The sequence below is a fragment of the Hoplias malabaricus genome, chromosome 15 (assembly GCF_029633855.1).
Source record: "Hoplias malabaricus isolate fHopMal1 chromosome 15, fHopMal1.hap1, whole genome shotgun sequence".
NCBI classification, from domain to species: Eukaryota; Metazoa; Chordata; class Actinopteri; order Characiformes; family Erythrinidae; genus Hoplias; species Hoplias malabaricus.
This window is the reverse complement of record NC_089814.1, coordinates 8,572,626-8,588,067: the sequence shown is the minus strand read 5'-3', so window position 1 is coordinate 8,588,067 and position 15,442 is coordinate 8,572,626. Positions and strand designations below refer to the sequence as shown.

Below are 15,442 nucleotides of genomic sequence, written 5' to 3'. Positions count from 1 at the left end.
GTTTTGGGATTGTCATTATGAAGCTGCACTTTTGCCCCTGGTCTCACTGCCCTTCACACTTAGCCCTTTTCCACCAGCATGGAACCGGTTCGGTTCCCATTCACAAACCTAGTGTGGAACCATTCATTTCCACAAACATATATTGGTTCGTTGAAGAGCCCTGAAGTCTCAAGAATCCTGAACAGAACCAGTTCAAGAACTGGAGGTTTTTTTGGGTGGAACAGGGTTAACGTTAAAGCCTTGGTCTGGCTCTAACTTGCATGTACAGGCCAACACATAGACACACACACACACACACACACACACACACACACTAATCTCATTCAGCTCATGCTCTCATTACCATGCTCTTTAGGACTCAAACCAGGTGTTTTACAACAAAAGCACAAATCGGTGCAGGACATCGGCTTCAGACTAGTGTTTATCCATCTGTTCCTCCTCTGTTCTCAGGCATTGTGCTCTAACCTACACTGACAAGTCTCTGTGATGTGGTTGGAGCTGCTTTAGGGAAGTTCTGAGGATATATTTTAGGGTCAAGATCTAGGTGGCTTGACATCTACTGTTTTTAATAGAATAGTTTTTCTTGTCCTTCCAGTTTATTGATAGAGAAAACCTGAGCATCGAAGATGTCCTGGCTAATGTGCACATGCGCTGAATAGGTGGTGCTTTTTATGATTGTGAAACTGTGGGGAAACAAAGACTTTCGGCTTAAATAATTGTGATCCAGTGATTATGTAATGATTGTGAAAGGCCTGACTGTGAGCGCTGGTTCACACCAGTAAAGCCCTGAGTCCTGGATTTATGTGGAAACGTTTGAGTCACTCAGTTGTGGCGGTTGAGTCTCCCCCCTCAGGCCTAGTGTCGGTCTGCTGGTTAGAGTAAAAGTGTGTGAAGGTGTGTAACACACACTGTTTCACCGCAGTTTTTCCAAGTATTCCGGTCTTCCAGCTTTTAGGATGTAGACGGGAGGTGCTCAGCCTTTTCAGGGTTTTCAGTGCTAGGCTCTTCGCAATATATTTAGGTGTGCAATAACTTCACACACAAAAAAATATGCAGTTGTTTATAAGAAGTAACACCTCCTATGCTCCTATAGTGCTGTTGTGGAGAAGAGCTAGAAGACTTGGTGGTGAACAGGTTCGTCTCTCAGCGCTGGGATCTCCTTCTGGGTGGAGTTTCCATGTTCTCCCTGTGTATGCGTGGGTTTCCTCCGGAGTCTCTACCCACGGTCCAAAAACGTGCAGGTTCGGTGAATTGGCTTCTCTAATATTTGTCCTTATGTGAGTGAATGAGTGTCTGTATGTGTGTGAACCCAGATATGGATTGGCGCTCTGTCCTGGGTGAACCCCTAGTGCCCGATGCAGTCCTCCAGGTGGACGGTGGTTCCTGGTCATGAGTACGCTGTGAGCGTTAGGCTGCCGCTTCTCGCCTGTGTGTGTGTGGATTGAATGTTGAGTGTTGACTGTAAAGCATCCTTGGTTTTCTGGAAAGGTGCTGTAAGTGTAACGTTAAATAAATAAATAAATATTTAATGGGCCTTTTGTAAAGAAGAAAAAGCTCTTTTTAAATGATGTATGTATCCCTAGACCTCACTCTCTTTCATATGCAGTTTGTCCAAACCTCTACATACGCAGCTATATCACTTATTCGTCCAGAAATACTTTGATAATTACCGTTCCTAATGAAATTGCAGGAATAAAAGTTTGAAACACCCAATATTCCTAGTTCCTTTTTTACAGTTGTCGTGAGTAAAATAGTCCTAAATTACACTTGACGTTTTTAAAAAAAGAAGGCAAACAGCATTTACATTTATGTGCATTTACTTACATTCATTTTTACATTTAATTGCAGCACTTAGCAAAATCTCTTTTCCCCCGTACACTTCCAAAATTGCTTGGTCATCTCGTTTAGAGAGTATGTCCTCAGCATTACTGGTAGGATTAGAGTCCAAATAACATAGAAATAAGATACGGCTAGATACATGAGTCAGTCCTGATGCAGAAGAAGCCAGAAATACATAATATATCATCACTGCAATGCCGAACAAGAGTGAGTGCTCATACCTGGGAAAGAGAAGCACAGCACAGTGCAAGATTTAGTGGTCAAATAAATACAGCATGAGTAGACGAGGTTTAAACTTACGCTTGAAGGCCAGTGGAAATTCATTCCACCGTCTGGGAGCCGGGAGAGAGTCGAGTCTCGATGCTCATCGCACCCATGACACAAGGACTGCAGCTGAAGCCGATTCGTACTTGAAGCTGGAAGCTCTCAAGGCACGTGTCTGGTTTTGACCCTTGCTGTCAGTTCAGGAGGGTCTGGACTGTTCTTAGCTTTGTAGGTCAGCGTCAGGGTCTTAAATCTGATGAGGTCAGCTAATGGAAGCCACAGCAGTGGAGTAACGAGTGAAATTTAGAGAACTGAAACCCAGTCATGTTTCTGGATGAGCTGAGAGAGGTGGAGGTCCTGTAGAAGGAGACCAGCGAGGAGTGAGTTGGGGCTTTGGAGCCTTGAAATTAAAACAGACTGAACTAGCAATGGGTGGCTGAGAGAGAGATTGAGAGGTTTGAATCCTGCACAACTTAGCAATAACTGGTCTCTCAAAGTTACACCAAGGCTTTGTGGAGCTTTAGACGGAGATGTTGAGACCATGGTGGAGGAAAGAGGAGTGGAGGCAAAGACAGGAAAAGCTTGGAAGAGATTGAAAGAGGACACCCTCATATATTTTGCAGTATGAACTGTTTAAATAACAATGATATCTTTAAAACACATTTTTAATATTTCTATACGTTATTTACAGCATCTGTCACCGATGGTCATTACAGGGCACTGTCGTCAGTTCAGCAATCAATTTAAACCTTATCTTAAAAGTATAAATATTGACAATTCCAATAGGTTTATCTTTGATGGTGATGTCATGTTTCTTGTTGGTTCTTTGAAGTTTTTCAGTGGCTTTCATGTTGTTCATATTGATATCGGAATTATATCGTATCGACCACAATTAAGAATTGTATTGTGGTATAAATTGAGTGTATCGTCCAGCCCTACTGTAAACGACTTTCTCCAGAGCTGTGTGTGTGTGTGAGGGACTTCAGAGCGATGGTGGAGGAGGGGTACAAGAGAAAGTTGCATTTAGGAAGTGATGACACACTGGAATCTCCTGGCGTTTGAAATGGGAAGTGTGTATCCCCTTCCTGTGCGGCTCTTTCCTGTGTCACCGTAGTGTGTCAGGGGTCCCATATAGGGTTTTTTTATAATTATTTTACCATCCCGAACTGACATGCAGCTCATTCGTGGTGGCTTCATCGAGGCTTCCACTGTGTATTGCTCCTCTGTTTTTGTAAAATGCAAGGTATCAATTAGGAGTTTTAGTCTTTTGTTGCAGTTAGTCTTTATTTCTCTGGAATGATCATCTTCCCAGATGATCCTGTAGTGTGGGGAGTCCATAACCCGATCTTTACTCCTCCGATCTTCTCCCGGTGCAAGAGACACTGACTCTCAGGTGTGTAACGCGATGTTAATGTCAGGCCTGAAAAACGATGACCTGTGAAACCCGAGTGTGGGTTATGGTTTCACTTCCGTCTAGGGTTGGGCCGTCTAACGGTAATACTGTATACCACAGTATTTTACAATGTGTGTATATATACATACATATTTATACACACACGTTTAATCTGTACTTTGTTGCAGTCATTCAGAAACATTGTGAGATGTCTCTTTCTCAACTTTGTGACGCCACACACATGCTATGTGTGCTGTGGTGGGGTCAGTCCACCTCAGGCCTCTCTGCTGCTCCTGGAAAGTTTTTGTTTAAACAACAAGAGAAAGTGAAATGCAAACTGCCTCCCTTCACGGTGTCTGCAGTTGAGCTCACATGCACAAGGGGAACAGCACAACTAACGATCTGTTTTTTTTTGTTGTTTTTTTTAAATTGTGGGTTCTTTTTCTGTTTGTTGCAGACATTCAGGGCATTGTGTGGCAATGAAATTCTCTCTCTCTGTCTTTCTCTTTCTGTTTTTGTCTCTGTCTCTCTCTGTCTCTGTCTTTCTCTGTCTCTCTCTGTCTCTCTCTCTCTCTCTCTCTCTGTGTATTTATAACAGAAAGGATACAGTGTGGTTTATGTGTCAACTTCTTAATCTCTTAACTGGAAGATAAGTGCCTATTTACTGATGACAAGCTGCTGTGTGGTAAAGGATACGAAGCTCTCAAGGCTCATGTGGTTGAGGCATGAAGCTTAAATTTGAGACACATTTCATCCCTTAATTCTCCACTGTCAGATAAAATATTGCTTGATGTTTGCGTGGGCTGTTTTTGACCCATGACCCTCTGTGACAAATGTGTGTTTGGAGCCTAAAACGTAAACATGAAGTGTGGGGGTGTGTTTGAGGTGAGCCAGAAAGGACTGTCTGCAGTTGTCGTCCTCCATCAGAAGGCTGTCTGTGATCAAGTGGCGCAGCAGTTTAAACATTGACTTTATCACCTGCAGATGGCAGGTTAGAATTCAAGCGATGCCTGGATTCTAGAGAGCACAAGCAGGTGGGTGGGACGGCCCTTTTCTTCCCCATCACTTCTTCCCCGTCACAGACGCACAGGCATCTGTCAGCTGATGTGATGCGCTAAACAAGCGTCTGTCTCCACACCCACGAGGCAGGGGACAGTGTTTTAGATCGGGGACGGTTGCAAGGCTGGAATTGGAGATGACAAATAATAGAGGAGAACATTTGGCTAAAACTGAGATTGAAACAAACAAAAGTCCTGGGGTAAGTCTCTGTGTTTGTTCCCATCTGTAACATCGGCCAAATAGTAGAAATATAAATGTAAACAGTTGCCAGGTCCATCGTTATGACCCTCACGCATTTTGTTTTCTCTCGTATTCAGCAGTACCCACGGTCAAATGTCTTTGAGTGTTCCCAGTGTACCCAGCGTGACCCCTGCCCCCTTTTTCCATTCCCAAACTCCACATATAACACCCACCGCCGCACTCAGCTTGTTCCCACACACACACACACACAGTGAGACTAGGACCAGCTTTAATATCAAACCTGGGGTATAGTGATGGAGTCACTAAAGCTCCTTTGTTTCTTCTCACGGGGCTGGAAATGATTGTTAAACCTCCACGGAAAATAAATCAGCATCTTAAAGACCTCCTATTCTCTTTCTGCTTTCCCCAAAGCCTGGGGTATTCACTGCTGGGTTAAAAATATGACTGCTGAGACCAGTAAATAATTTTTGTGCACAAGATCCGGGATGTGTGATCCCTGTCTCTGATTAGAAGCAGGAACCGCTCTTGTTCTGCGCAGCACAAATCTGAAAAGTGCTGAGTGTTTTCTGTGTGGGCTGTAATACAGGCTGTGGATGACAGTGATAAAGCTTTTTGTCTCTTTTTGGGTGCTCACAAAATATTTGCTGGATTGGAAGACAAACACTAGCTCTGGCCTAAAAAGGAATGGAAACCCCCTGCTCAGTGAAGCGGTACTTAGTGGAGCGACAGTGCTCTGCACCAGGGCTAGATTTGGGGAGAATTTCTAATTGCGACTGATTTAAATTGCTGCTGTCTTTTGTAGAATCAGTTTAATTCTTATTTTTATAAACAGCAAGATCTGGCTTTACTAGGGATGCACCGATATGAGAGCTCTTGATTTTTCCAACATGAGGCGCCTGGAATATCATGGAGATCTGTTTCTGGCATGGACTGAATGGGTCACACGAGCAGTGAGTGAAGTGGAAAGCAGTTAGTCTTTTGGCCTGCGAGGTTAAGGCCGATTCGGACGGAAGTAAAATCACAGAGGAGCACCTGTAGGTGTGAAGCACTTTGAATTGCCACTGTTTATGAAAGGCGATTTCTCCAGGATGCTGTTTAACTGAGTAGAGCTTGTGTTTGAAGTTGACTGCTGAAGCTAACGGTTGCTACTATAATCCACAGAGACGGCACTTGTAAGCATTTTCTAGTGTCACATGTCCTACCCTGGCCTAGGCATGGTCAGGGGCACGGACTCGTGGTGTTTGTTGTGTTTTCGGGGCTGGGGAATATGAGTCACCTTCTATTTACTCTTTTTTCAGCCGATAGGAACTTCACAGAGAGCGATTGTGCTGCAGGAAGGGTTTGGCAGGTTTAGTTTTCTGTTCTGAATCAGGTTCACGTTGACTCACGCACAGCAGCTTCAGTCCCAGTGCTGTGAGCAGCTGTCTGCATTTCTACAAACAAACAGAAAAATGAAAACATGTATATAAACAATACAGTAAAGACATCGGGCAGTGCTCTGGAGTCAGTCTCTGATCTGGAGCTTGTGGAAAACATGCCACGACTGAGAAAAATCTATAGATCTTGTGTGTTTTGTGTCGTCTCATCCTCCTAATTCTCTCCTGCTGGTTTGGGAGATGATGACACTTGAATTGATGTCTAAGGCTTCATTAATTCCATTTGTCTTTAGTGTGTGTGTGTGTTTAATCTGTACTTTGTTGCAGCAGACATTCAGGACATTGTGAGACGATGAGTCTCTGTCTCTCTCTCTCCTCTCTCTCTGTTTCTCTGTCTGTCTCTCTCTCCTCACTCTCCCTTCTCTCTCTCTCCTTACTCTCTCCTCTCTGTCTGTCTGTTTCTCTCTCTCTGTCTCTCTCCTCTTCTCTCCCTCCTCGCTCTCCCTTCTCTCTCTCTCTCTCTCTCTCTCTCTGTTTCTGTCTCTCTCTCCTCGCTCTTCCTTCTCTCAATCCTTACTCTCTCCTCTCTCTGTTTCTCTCTCTTCTCTCTCCCTTCTCTCTCCTCACTCACTGCCTTCTCTCTCTGTCTCTCTCCTCTTCTCTCCCTCCTCGCTCTCCCTTCTCTCTCTGTCTCTCTCCTCTTCTCTCCCTTCTCTCTCTCCCTTCTCTCTCTCTCTCTCTCTCTCTCTCTCTCTCTCTCTCTCTGTTTCTGTCTCTCTCTCCTCGCTCTCCCTTCTCTCAATCCTTACTCTCTCCTCTCTGTCTGTTTCTCTCTCTTCTCTCTCCCTTCTCTCTCCTCACTCACTGCCTTCTCTCTCTGTCTCTCTCCTCTTCTCTCCCTCCTCACTTTCCCTTCTCTCTCTGTCTCCTCTCTCTCTGTTTCTCTGTCTCTCTCTCTCCTCTCTGTTTCTCTCTCTCTCTCCCTTCTCTCTCCTCACTCACTGCCTTCTCTCTGTCTCTCTCCTCTTCTCTCCCTCCTCTCTCTCTCTTTCTCTCTCTCTCCTCTCTCTCCTTGCTCTCCCTTCTCTCCTCACGCTCTCCTCTCTCTCTCTCTGTTTCTCTCTCTCTCTCCTCACTCACTGCCTTCTCTCTCTGTCTCTCTCCTCTTCTCTCTCTCTCTCTCTCTGAGGTATTAAATCCAGACTCTTCTCCTGTGGGTCTCTGCAACGTCCCCCTGCTGTGTCCTCATCTGCCCTTTAACCAAGCCTCTTCATTTTGTAGTGTGTGTGTTATTTACCAGCTCTGTGCTTTATTTTCTGTCCTCCCAGAAAAATAACTGGGAACAGAAGGCTTCTGACTTTGTGGATATAAATTACGTATATGTTCAAAGTCAGACAAAAACCTTGCATTTCCAAAAGATTATCTTTACAGATCGGACGAAGATTAGCATTTAACACGTAAGTGTTTTGAGAAGAAAAGGAATCACGGTGGTAACTGCTTTAAATACTGCTTTAAATTCTGAAATACAGGACTGGATGTATATTAACAAATGAAATGAGGTTGACCAGAAAGAAATGTCTTGAGTTCATACTGTGCAATGAAATAAAAGTAAGTAAATGTTGAAGGTTTATTTGCATTTTCCTTGCTATCGCAACCTTTTCGGTAATTAATTCCAACCCATTACGAAGCCGTTCTTTCTGTCCCTTTTATTGAGCACTTGTCACAGTTGGAGGGAAAGCCTGTCTTTTTTTAAAATCATGTCCAAAAACGGAATATATTTGTGACCAAAACATTTATGGAGTTTATTATTAGAAAATAAGTAAGAGTCTAAACAGTGGCATGGTTCCAGACGTTCAGTGACTAAATGAAATGAGAAACTGATGTCCTGATGGGCTTTTAACACAAACAAAGTGGGATTTTCAAAAAGAGAGGGACTCTGAGAGAAAGAATGGCCTCTGAAAGCAAATATATGTGAACTAGCAACAGTTTAATGAGTCTCTAAAGTTCACTGGTGTGTGTGTGGGCAGCGAAGGCTAGCCCCTCAGGCTGCTCTAACGCTAACGGCAGTATGCTCCATGTTCTCACGCCTTTCTATCAGCTCCAGTATTAACTCTTTCAGCAGCGTGTGCTGAGGTAGCTCTTATGGGAATGGTAGCTCTACTCGTCCCCTTAGGGAAATTGCTTCAGTGCATTTGACCCACCCGTGGCCATGAACACGCGATTCTTCACACACACACTGGGGGCTGTGACCACCTTGGTGCCCGGGGAACAGGCGACCCTCTGGCTTCAAGCTCCCTTCTCTAACCTCAAGGCCAAGGCTGCCCCAATGACATAAGACGGACTGGTCTTCGCCCCGTCGCACATCGCTCAGCCTTGGCTTCCCATGACCCTGTTATCAGTTCACGGTTGTTGTTTCTTGGACCACGTACTAACCCTTGCACACCTGGAACACCCTGCACAGACCTGCTGTTTGGCGATGCTCTGACCGTTACAGTTTGGCCCTGGTCAGAGAGAGTCTCAGATCCGTACACTGACGTTTTCACAGCTTACAACGTTAACTTCAAGAACTGGCTGCCTTTGACACTTTGTCAGGGGGCACTGTAACCAGATCATGAGTAGCGTTCACTTCAGCGGTCAGTGGTTTTAATCTTGTGGCTGACGGATGTGTGTGTATTTATTTAGAAACAAGTTTAGAAAAGCAGAGTTTGCATTCTTTTCCGAATTTCATACATTTTGTGATGTCTGGCAGTATTAGGTTTATTATTACACACACACACACACACACACACTTTTTAATATTTGGAAAGCCAAAAATCTCATATTTCATTTGTCACTGCTGTTAAGGGTCATGGTGCCCATCTCTCTCTCTCTCTCTCTCTCTCTCTCTCTCTCTCTCTCTCTCTCTCTCTCTCCCCACTGCTTCCTCTCTGTCCTTCCCTCTCCATTTTCTTGTTCCCTATCTCATCATCTTAGTAATTATTTATCTCCCTTTGTTTCTTCCTCTTTCAGTTTGTGTCCCTTTATTTAGGAAAGAAAATACATACACCAGAACTCGCTGTGCCGTATATGGGCATTAACATCTATACCATCACGTGTTGTTATTTTGATTTATCTGTATCTCTTTGAGCTTTTATAATTCCTCAGTATCATAATAAATGTAGAGTTTCATGAGAAAGATGAAGGGACATTCTTAAGTATTTAATCTCTATCTCTCTCTCTCTCTCCCCCTTATAGCCCCATGAGTTTGACGAGTGCAGGCTGGATATCAGCGTTAATGACAGTGTGTGGTACCTGAGGGCTCTGGACCCTGAGCACCGCAACCAGTGGATTGAGTCCATCGAGCAGCACCGGGTGAGTGTAACATCACAACGTTAACGTTCAATGCTGTTGACGTATTCTTAGTTTCAGCCTTCAGACCGTGTGCAGTAGTGCAGGCAGAGGCCCAACTGATTCTGCACTTTATATCACTAAAGTAGAAGTGGACTCATTCAAAGAAAGTCTATAAACAGAATTACAAGCCATGCCTTTAGAGCTTCTGTAGACTCCACTGGACAGAGCTTGCTGTCGTCCCCCCCCCCCCCAAGAACTTCCCTTTGGAGGTTGTGGCTTAAAGAAACTCATCACACTGCTGCACGCTTAGCTCTCACAAACTTGTCCATCTTTTGCTAGCAGTGATCAAACGTGTGTAGCTCATTTGCCTTGCCACGCCCCCCACCTTGGGAACCACTGCTTTAAGAGATGCTAAAATCACAAAGGAGATGTGTGTTTAAGAACAGATTATTAAGGCCATGTAAATGGATTTCTGCAGTTACCTGATCATTCAAGTGTCGTGGAAACAGCATACTCTCAGCTTTTGGAGAGAGGCGGCACTGTGTAACATTTAGAAATCGTAAAAAAAAAATAAAATCCATGTTTAAAAGCCGCAGCAAAGACGGTTGTCACGTTTTTCTGTGATTGTTGGCTGTAGCAGAGATCAGATTATTGCAGGACTCACATTATCTGATTTCCCAAGTGCCTGTAAATGCTTTGATCAGATTACTCACAATCTGATTTTGTTCAGTTATCTGATTGAGGGTAGGTAAACACACTGGCTGTGCTCTATACGAAACATACACTGTTGGAACAATTGGTGGTACCGTCAAGGGAGCGTATTCGTGCGTTTAATCTGGGAATATAATTGTACCTTATTCTGTTCTAATTGTAGATTTGTGTGGATTTCACACGCACCGTTACACCCCCCCCCACCCCCCGAGTGTGTCATTTACTGCATGACATGCCTGATATTGAATTAAAGCCATGTATCTCTGTGTTTGTGGACGTTGAGTTTACTGCATCATTTGAACACCACCGCTGTCCTTCACACAACTTCATGACGAATCGACCAATAGAAATGCTCCAAAATTACTCTGAATGATATATATATATATATAAGGTTTGTGTAAGTTCTACACGTATGGTGGAAAATCTGTGATTTTCAAATATAAATCAGTAATATCAGACATCGCTAAAGGCTTTTTGAGTCCCGTGGATTAGCTGCTGTTAGGGACCTGTTCATACCTCTATTTTAATCTGAGGAGCATCTCTTCAGCAATTTGCTCTCTATTCAAATCCCATTTTAATGAACTGCTTATGGGTTCCAATACATTTTGGAAATGAGTCTGGAATGTGCATTGGCTGCTTGCTGGCTGATTCCCACAGGAACTTTTCATTCTGCCGTTTCCGAAAGCCTTTCAGAGATTCCTTGCTTTTGGAGCTATGGTAGTGAGGTCACGGTCCGGACTCTGTGCTACAGTGGCTGCAAATCTTCTGCAATTTGATTATCACGGATCTGTTAGAAGTAAATAGAAGACACTTCATATCTGTGATGAATTGATTAACGTTGACATTGGTTCAGTGCATGTACACCATAGTAGTGTGTATTTGTGTACCACCAAGTCTTATTTTTATTCTGCTCTGATTCTGACGTCAACCGCAGAGACTTTAGAATTGCCCCGCCCCCTTTGTCTGAGTCTGTCCAATGACAGCACAGCAAAACAGACCCAACACAGCAAAACAGACTCAAAACCAGAGCTTCTGCTGTTGGCTCAGGTCGGGGTGAACAGCGAGCGAGTCAAAAGCTCTGAGACGAGGGAGGTTGTCTAGTGTCTATATGTTGTTAATGGTTCAATAAGGGAACGGCAGGCCTCGTGTATTGTCATTTACGTCTCGTGGCCCGTTGTGGGTTTAGCATCATGTTTGCTTTGTATGAAGCAGGCAGTGTTACAGGGTGATGGTAATAATTGGGAGCAGGTTTTTGAAGGGTGTTGAATGTGGCTGAATGAGCCAGATGCACAGGAGAGGATCAGGAAGCAGAGTTGAGAGACTTGTTTAATTAGAGACTCATTTGGGGTCCTGTCCGAGCCATCTGCTCTCTCTTTCTCGCTCGCTCTCTCAAACACACACACACACAGAGAGAGAGAGAGAGAGTGAGAGGCCTAAGGGTTGTCATGGAGCTCATGACACCGAGGGGAGAGTAGTGGCTTTCAGGAACTCTGTAAATATATCACAGGAACAGGGCTTTGGTCAAAAAAGTACGCAAAGTTTAAACTCCCTTTGTCTGGAGTTGAGAAAAGTGCTGTTTCTCTATTGCTATCACAATTTGTAAAGGCTGCAATATTGCTGCTTCATCATCAGCAACATTGTCATATTCTAACAGGGAAAATTACACCTGGTAACACACAGCTTGTGAACTGCCTTTAAAACAGCACTAGATAGTATTTTTCTTGAACTTTTCCTGTTCATTGTGTTGCGTCACTGAGCTGTAACACAGAGAATAGGGCCTTTGTTGTTGCTACTCTGGGTTCATCGCTGCAGAAACTGCGCTATGTATCTTTTGGAGGTGAAGGGGAAACCGCTCCTGCTCCTTTGATTTGTGGACAGTGCTGTAAAAGGTAGACCTCTGCAATTTTTGAGGGGAGCCCAGGGGCAAAATTACCAAATCTTGACTTTAAGGGAGTCGCACCGATCCAAAGCAGCTGTAGCCCAATAAACTGACATCAATCTGTGACTTTTTAGGAAATTATCGATTTAAACAGCAACTGTAGTTCTACAATTACTGCATACAGAAGGTCTTTGGGTTACGTCAGTCCCGAGTTACGATGTTTCGTGGTTACGACACATCTCCCATTTACTGTATAAAGCCTTATTGCGTCGTAAACGTCGTAACGTGAACTTCGTGTTTGGTGTAAGAAGAATACACGGTTGCGCGGCTCGGGACTGAGGAGGATAGGTGTTAGGAGGAGGATCAGTGCTTACAGTATGTTATTTACGTACAGTATGTACGTATGTTCCGACTTGCACCGAAAATCGGTTTACGACACGACGTAGGAACAGATCAGATAAGGACTTACTGTAATCTAGAAAATCAACAAGGGCTTTAATTTGACCGGGGTACCCACGCTTTTGTCAACATTGACTGAGTCAGTAAGGGTTTCCAAATCAAGGTAAGAGGCTACCTTTTTAGAAAGTTAGTTTTCCTGCTGTAACATGAATCAAGTTACAACTGAAGTTAGTGTTTAACTTGAAGAGAAAGCAGAGTGTCGCTGGGATTGAACTCTTCAGCTGTCCTGCAGTCGTGTGTGTGTGTGTGTGTGTGTGTGTGTGTGTGTACGTTTACGTTTTATGTGAACTATGTGAGAGAGCTTTGGGGACTCGCACCATTCACAAATCACACGGGTGTGTATTATCACTTTATCACTTCACACATGGGCGTTCGGTCACAGTTGATTCGTGCAAAAACTAGTTCACATTAACGGTTTATTAGAATTATACAGGTTGGGCACATTTTTATGTTTTCTATTAAATTTCTTTCTGCAACTTAAAATAAATAGAAATAAAATAAGGCTTCTTCTCTTCTTATGGGGTCCAGTGTGAAATCTTGGCCGTCTGTAGTTAAATCATGAGGTTTGTTGTTGAATTTAAAGGGGCCGTATTATAACTCTTTTCCATGAGTGACCACAGGTCTGGGGTCTGTGATCTGCTTTGGTCCAAACCCCACGAGCCCCACAGCAGTGTTCTCGCCCTGTTCAGAACGCCCGCTTTCAGCACCTGTTCCTTTAAATGATAATGAGCCGCTCACTGTTCACCCCGACCCTGAGCGCACAGCAGTGGAGAGCAGAAGCTCTGGTTTTTAGCCGTTTTCGCTCGGTTCTCTTTCTTCTCCGTTCTTGTTTTCTCTCCGTTTTTACTCAGTGCTCTTATTTCTCCGCGCTCGTTGTGTCTGTTTTGCAGCATTTAACCTCGTCTTTGCGCTCTCTCATAAAAATGGGTCCAGCACTGTGATTGGACAGATTCAGACGAGGGGGCGGGGCATTTATTAAGTCTCTACACTCTGTGTAAGGTGCCGAGTGTGTCCGCTATGAGACATTTTAGGTGCAGGAAGAATTTTTAAAATAATAACACAATACTGTTTATTTGCTGAGTTTCAAATATTGTGTGTCATTAATACACAGTACAATAATCATGCACTTTAAGAACCCTCAGCTAGCTTAGGCTTACTTTACTCTCTGTATATTCAGACATGGATGAATATGAAGAGCACACACTGTAAACGTGTGTAGAGAGTGAAGAAATGGAGAATGAGCAGCAGAGTTAATAGTAACGTATACAGAGCAGAGATATGGGTGCAGAGGTTTTTCTGTGACCCATTTAGTGCCCACCAAGGCTCTGCAGCTTTCAGTTTTAAAAGTGGAGATATAAACCACTCCTTTACAACAAAAGAGGGGCATGATGAAAGCGCGTGTGTGTGTGTGTGTGTGTTACTCTGTAGTAATGCAGCCACACCCTACTCCACACATGTGGTACTGATTTCTGGCATTCGACAGCGAGGGAAACCCTCTACAGCTTCTTCATTTCTCCATCCCTTCATCCAAGTATTCAGGCCTCAGGATGACCCCACTTTCTCTCTCTCTCTCTCTCTCTCTCTCTCTCTCTCTCTCGGAAGGAGAGACTGAGTCACCTTCATTATACGTGCTCTCAATGTGTTTTTCATCTGTCAGATTCTGGAAGGATAGCTTCCCCCCTGCTTTCTTTCTCTCTCTCAAACACAAACATGCGCACACACACACACACACACACACACACACACACACACGTACTCTCCCTCTGTGTCTGTATTGCCTTCTGTAAACTATGTTCTCTCTTATCCATTACTGCCTTTACTTGTGCAGCAGTGTTGCTGAGTGTCCTGTGTTAATTATTATGGTCTGTTTGTGCGTTTGCATTTCCTTTGCCTTGTGCTAATAAATAGATTTGTTTAGATTTTGTTAAAAATCCCCAGTAATGATGATAACCTGTTTACCACTGTTTATTTTTAAATAAATAAAAAAATCGCAGTGAATGGAAGAAGTCAGTAATAACATGAGTACACACAAACAAAACTGAGCTTTGAAACATGTTGCATGATATGGAGACTTACGTAAATATCAAGCATGCATGCGACTGTTGAGCTGAGCTGGTTGAACATGCATATGTCATGCTTAACAAAGCTAAGTGTTGTTTTTATTACTAGATAAACTGCTGTTTAATGCACTGTTGCCAGGAGAGAAGTGTTGCTGCCCACAGACCTTAGCTCTTCCAGTGGTCAGTGGAGTCTGGTGTGTGACTGAGGGTGTGAAATCGAAATTCTTTGTGTCTTCTCATAGTTAACTCGGTCTGTGCGAGGCCAGTAAAACCCTTGCTATGAATATGTTTTTATGTACTACCAGGATGTGATTTGCATATCTTTTTGATAACAGTTTGAGAACCACAGCTGCCTTTCACATCGTGTCAAAATGGCTGATGAACCAACATACAGGGGGTTGGACAATGAAAGTGAAACACCTGTCATTGTAGTGTGGGAGGTGTCATGGCTAAATTGGAGCAGCCTGGTGGACAATCTTCATTAACTCCACACTGCACCAGTAAGACCATGTGCATCCAATGGTTCAAACACTGTGTCCTGAAGGCGGTGCTGTTTATCAGGACGACAGTGCACCAATACACACAGCAAGACTGGTGAAAGACTGGTTTGATGAACATGAAAGTGAAGTTGAACATCTCCCATGGCCTGCACAGTCACCAGATCTAAATATTATTGAGACACTTTGGGGTGTTTTGGAGGAGCGAGTCAGGAAACGTTTTCCTCCACCAGCATCACGTAGAGACCTGGCCACTATCCTGCAAGAAGAATGGCTTCAAATCCCTCTGAGCACTGTGCAGGACTTGTGTATGTCATTCCCAAGACGAACTGACCCTGTATTGGCCACAAAAGGAGGCCCTACACCATACTAAT

The 15,442-nt window shown here is 43.8% G+C and overlaps 1 protein-coding gene across 2 annotated transcripts in view; it reads left to right on the top strand.

The window, feature by feature from the left end:
- LOC136668177 (ceramide transfer protein) overlaps positions 1-15,442 on the top strand; it is a 56,860-nt gene that overhangs the window by 16,673 nt on the left and 24,745 nt on the right. For both annotated transcript variants that reach the window (XM_066645519.1, XM_066645518.1), the window contains exon 3: positions 9,367-9,483. In XM_066645519.1, coding sequence (XP_066501616.1) covers positions 9,367-9,483 — 117 coding nt within the window. The remainder of the gene's footprint in view (positions 1-9,366; positions 9,484-15,442) is intronic.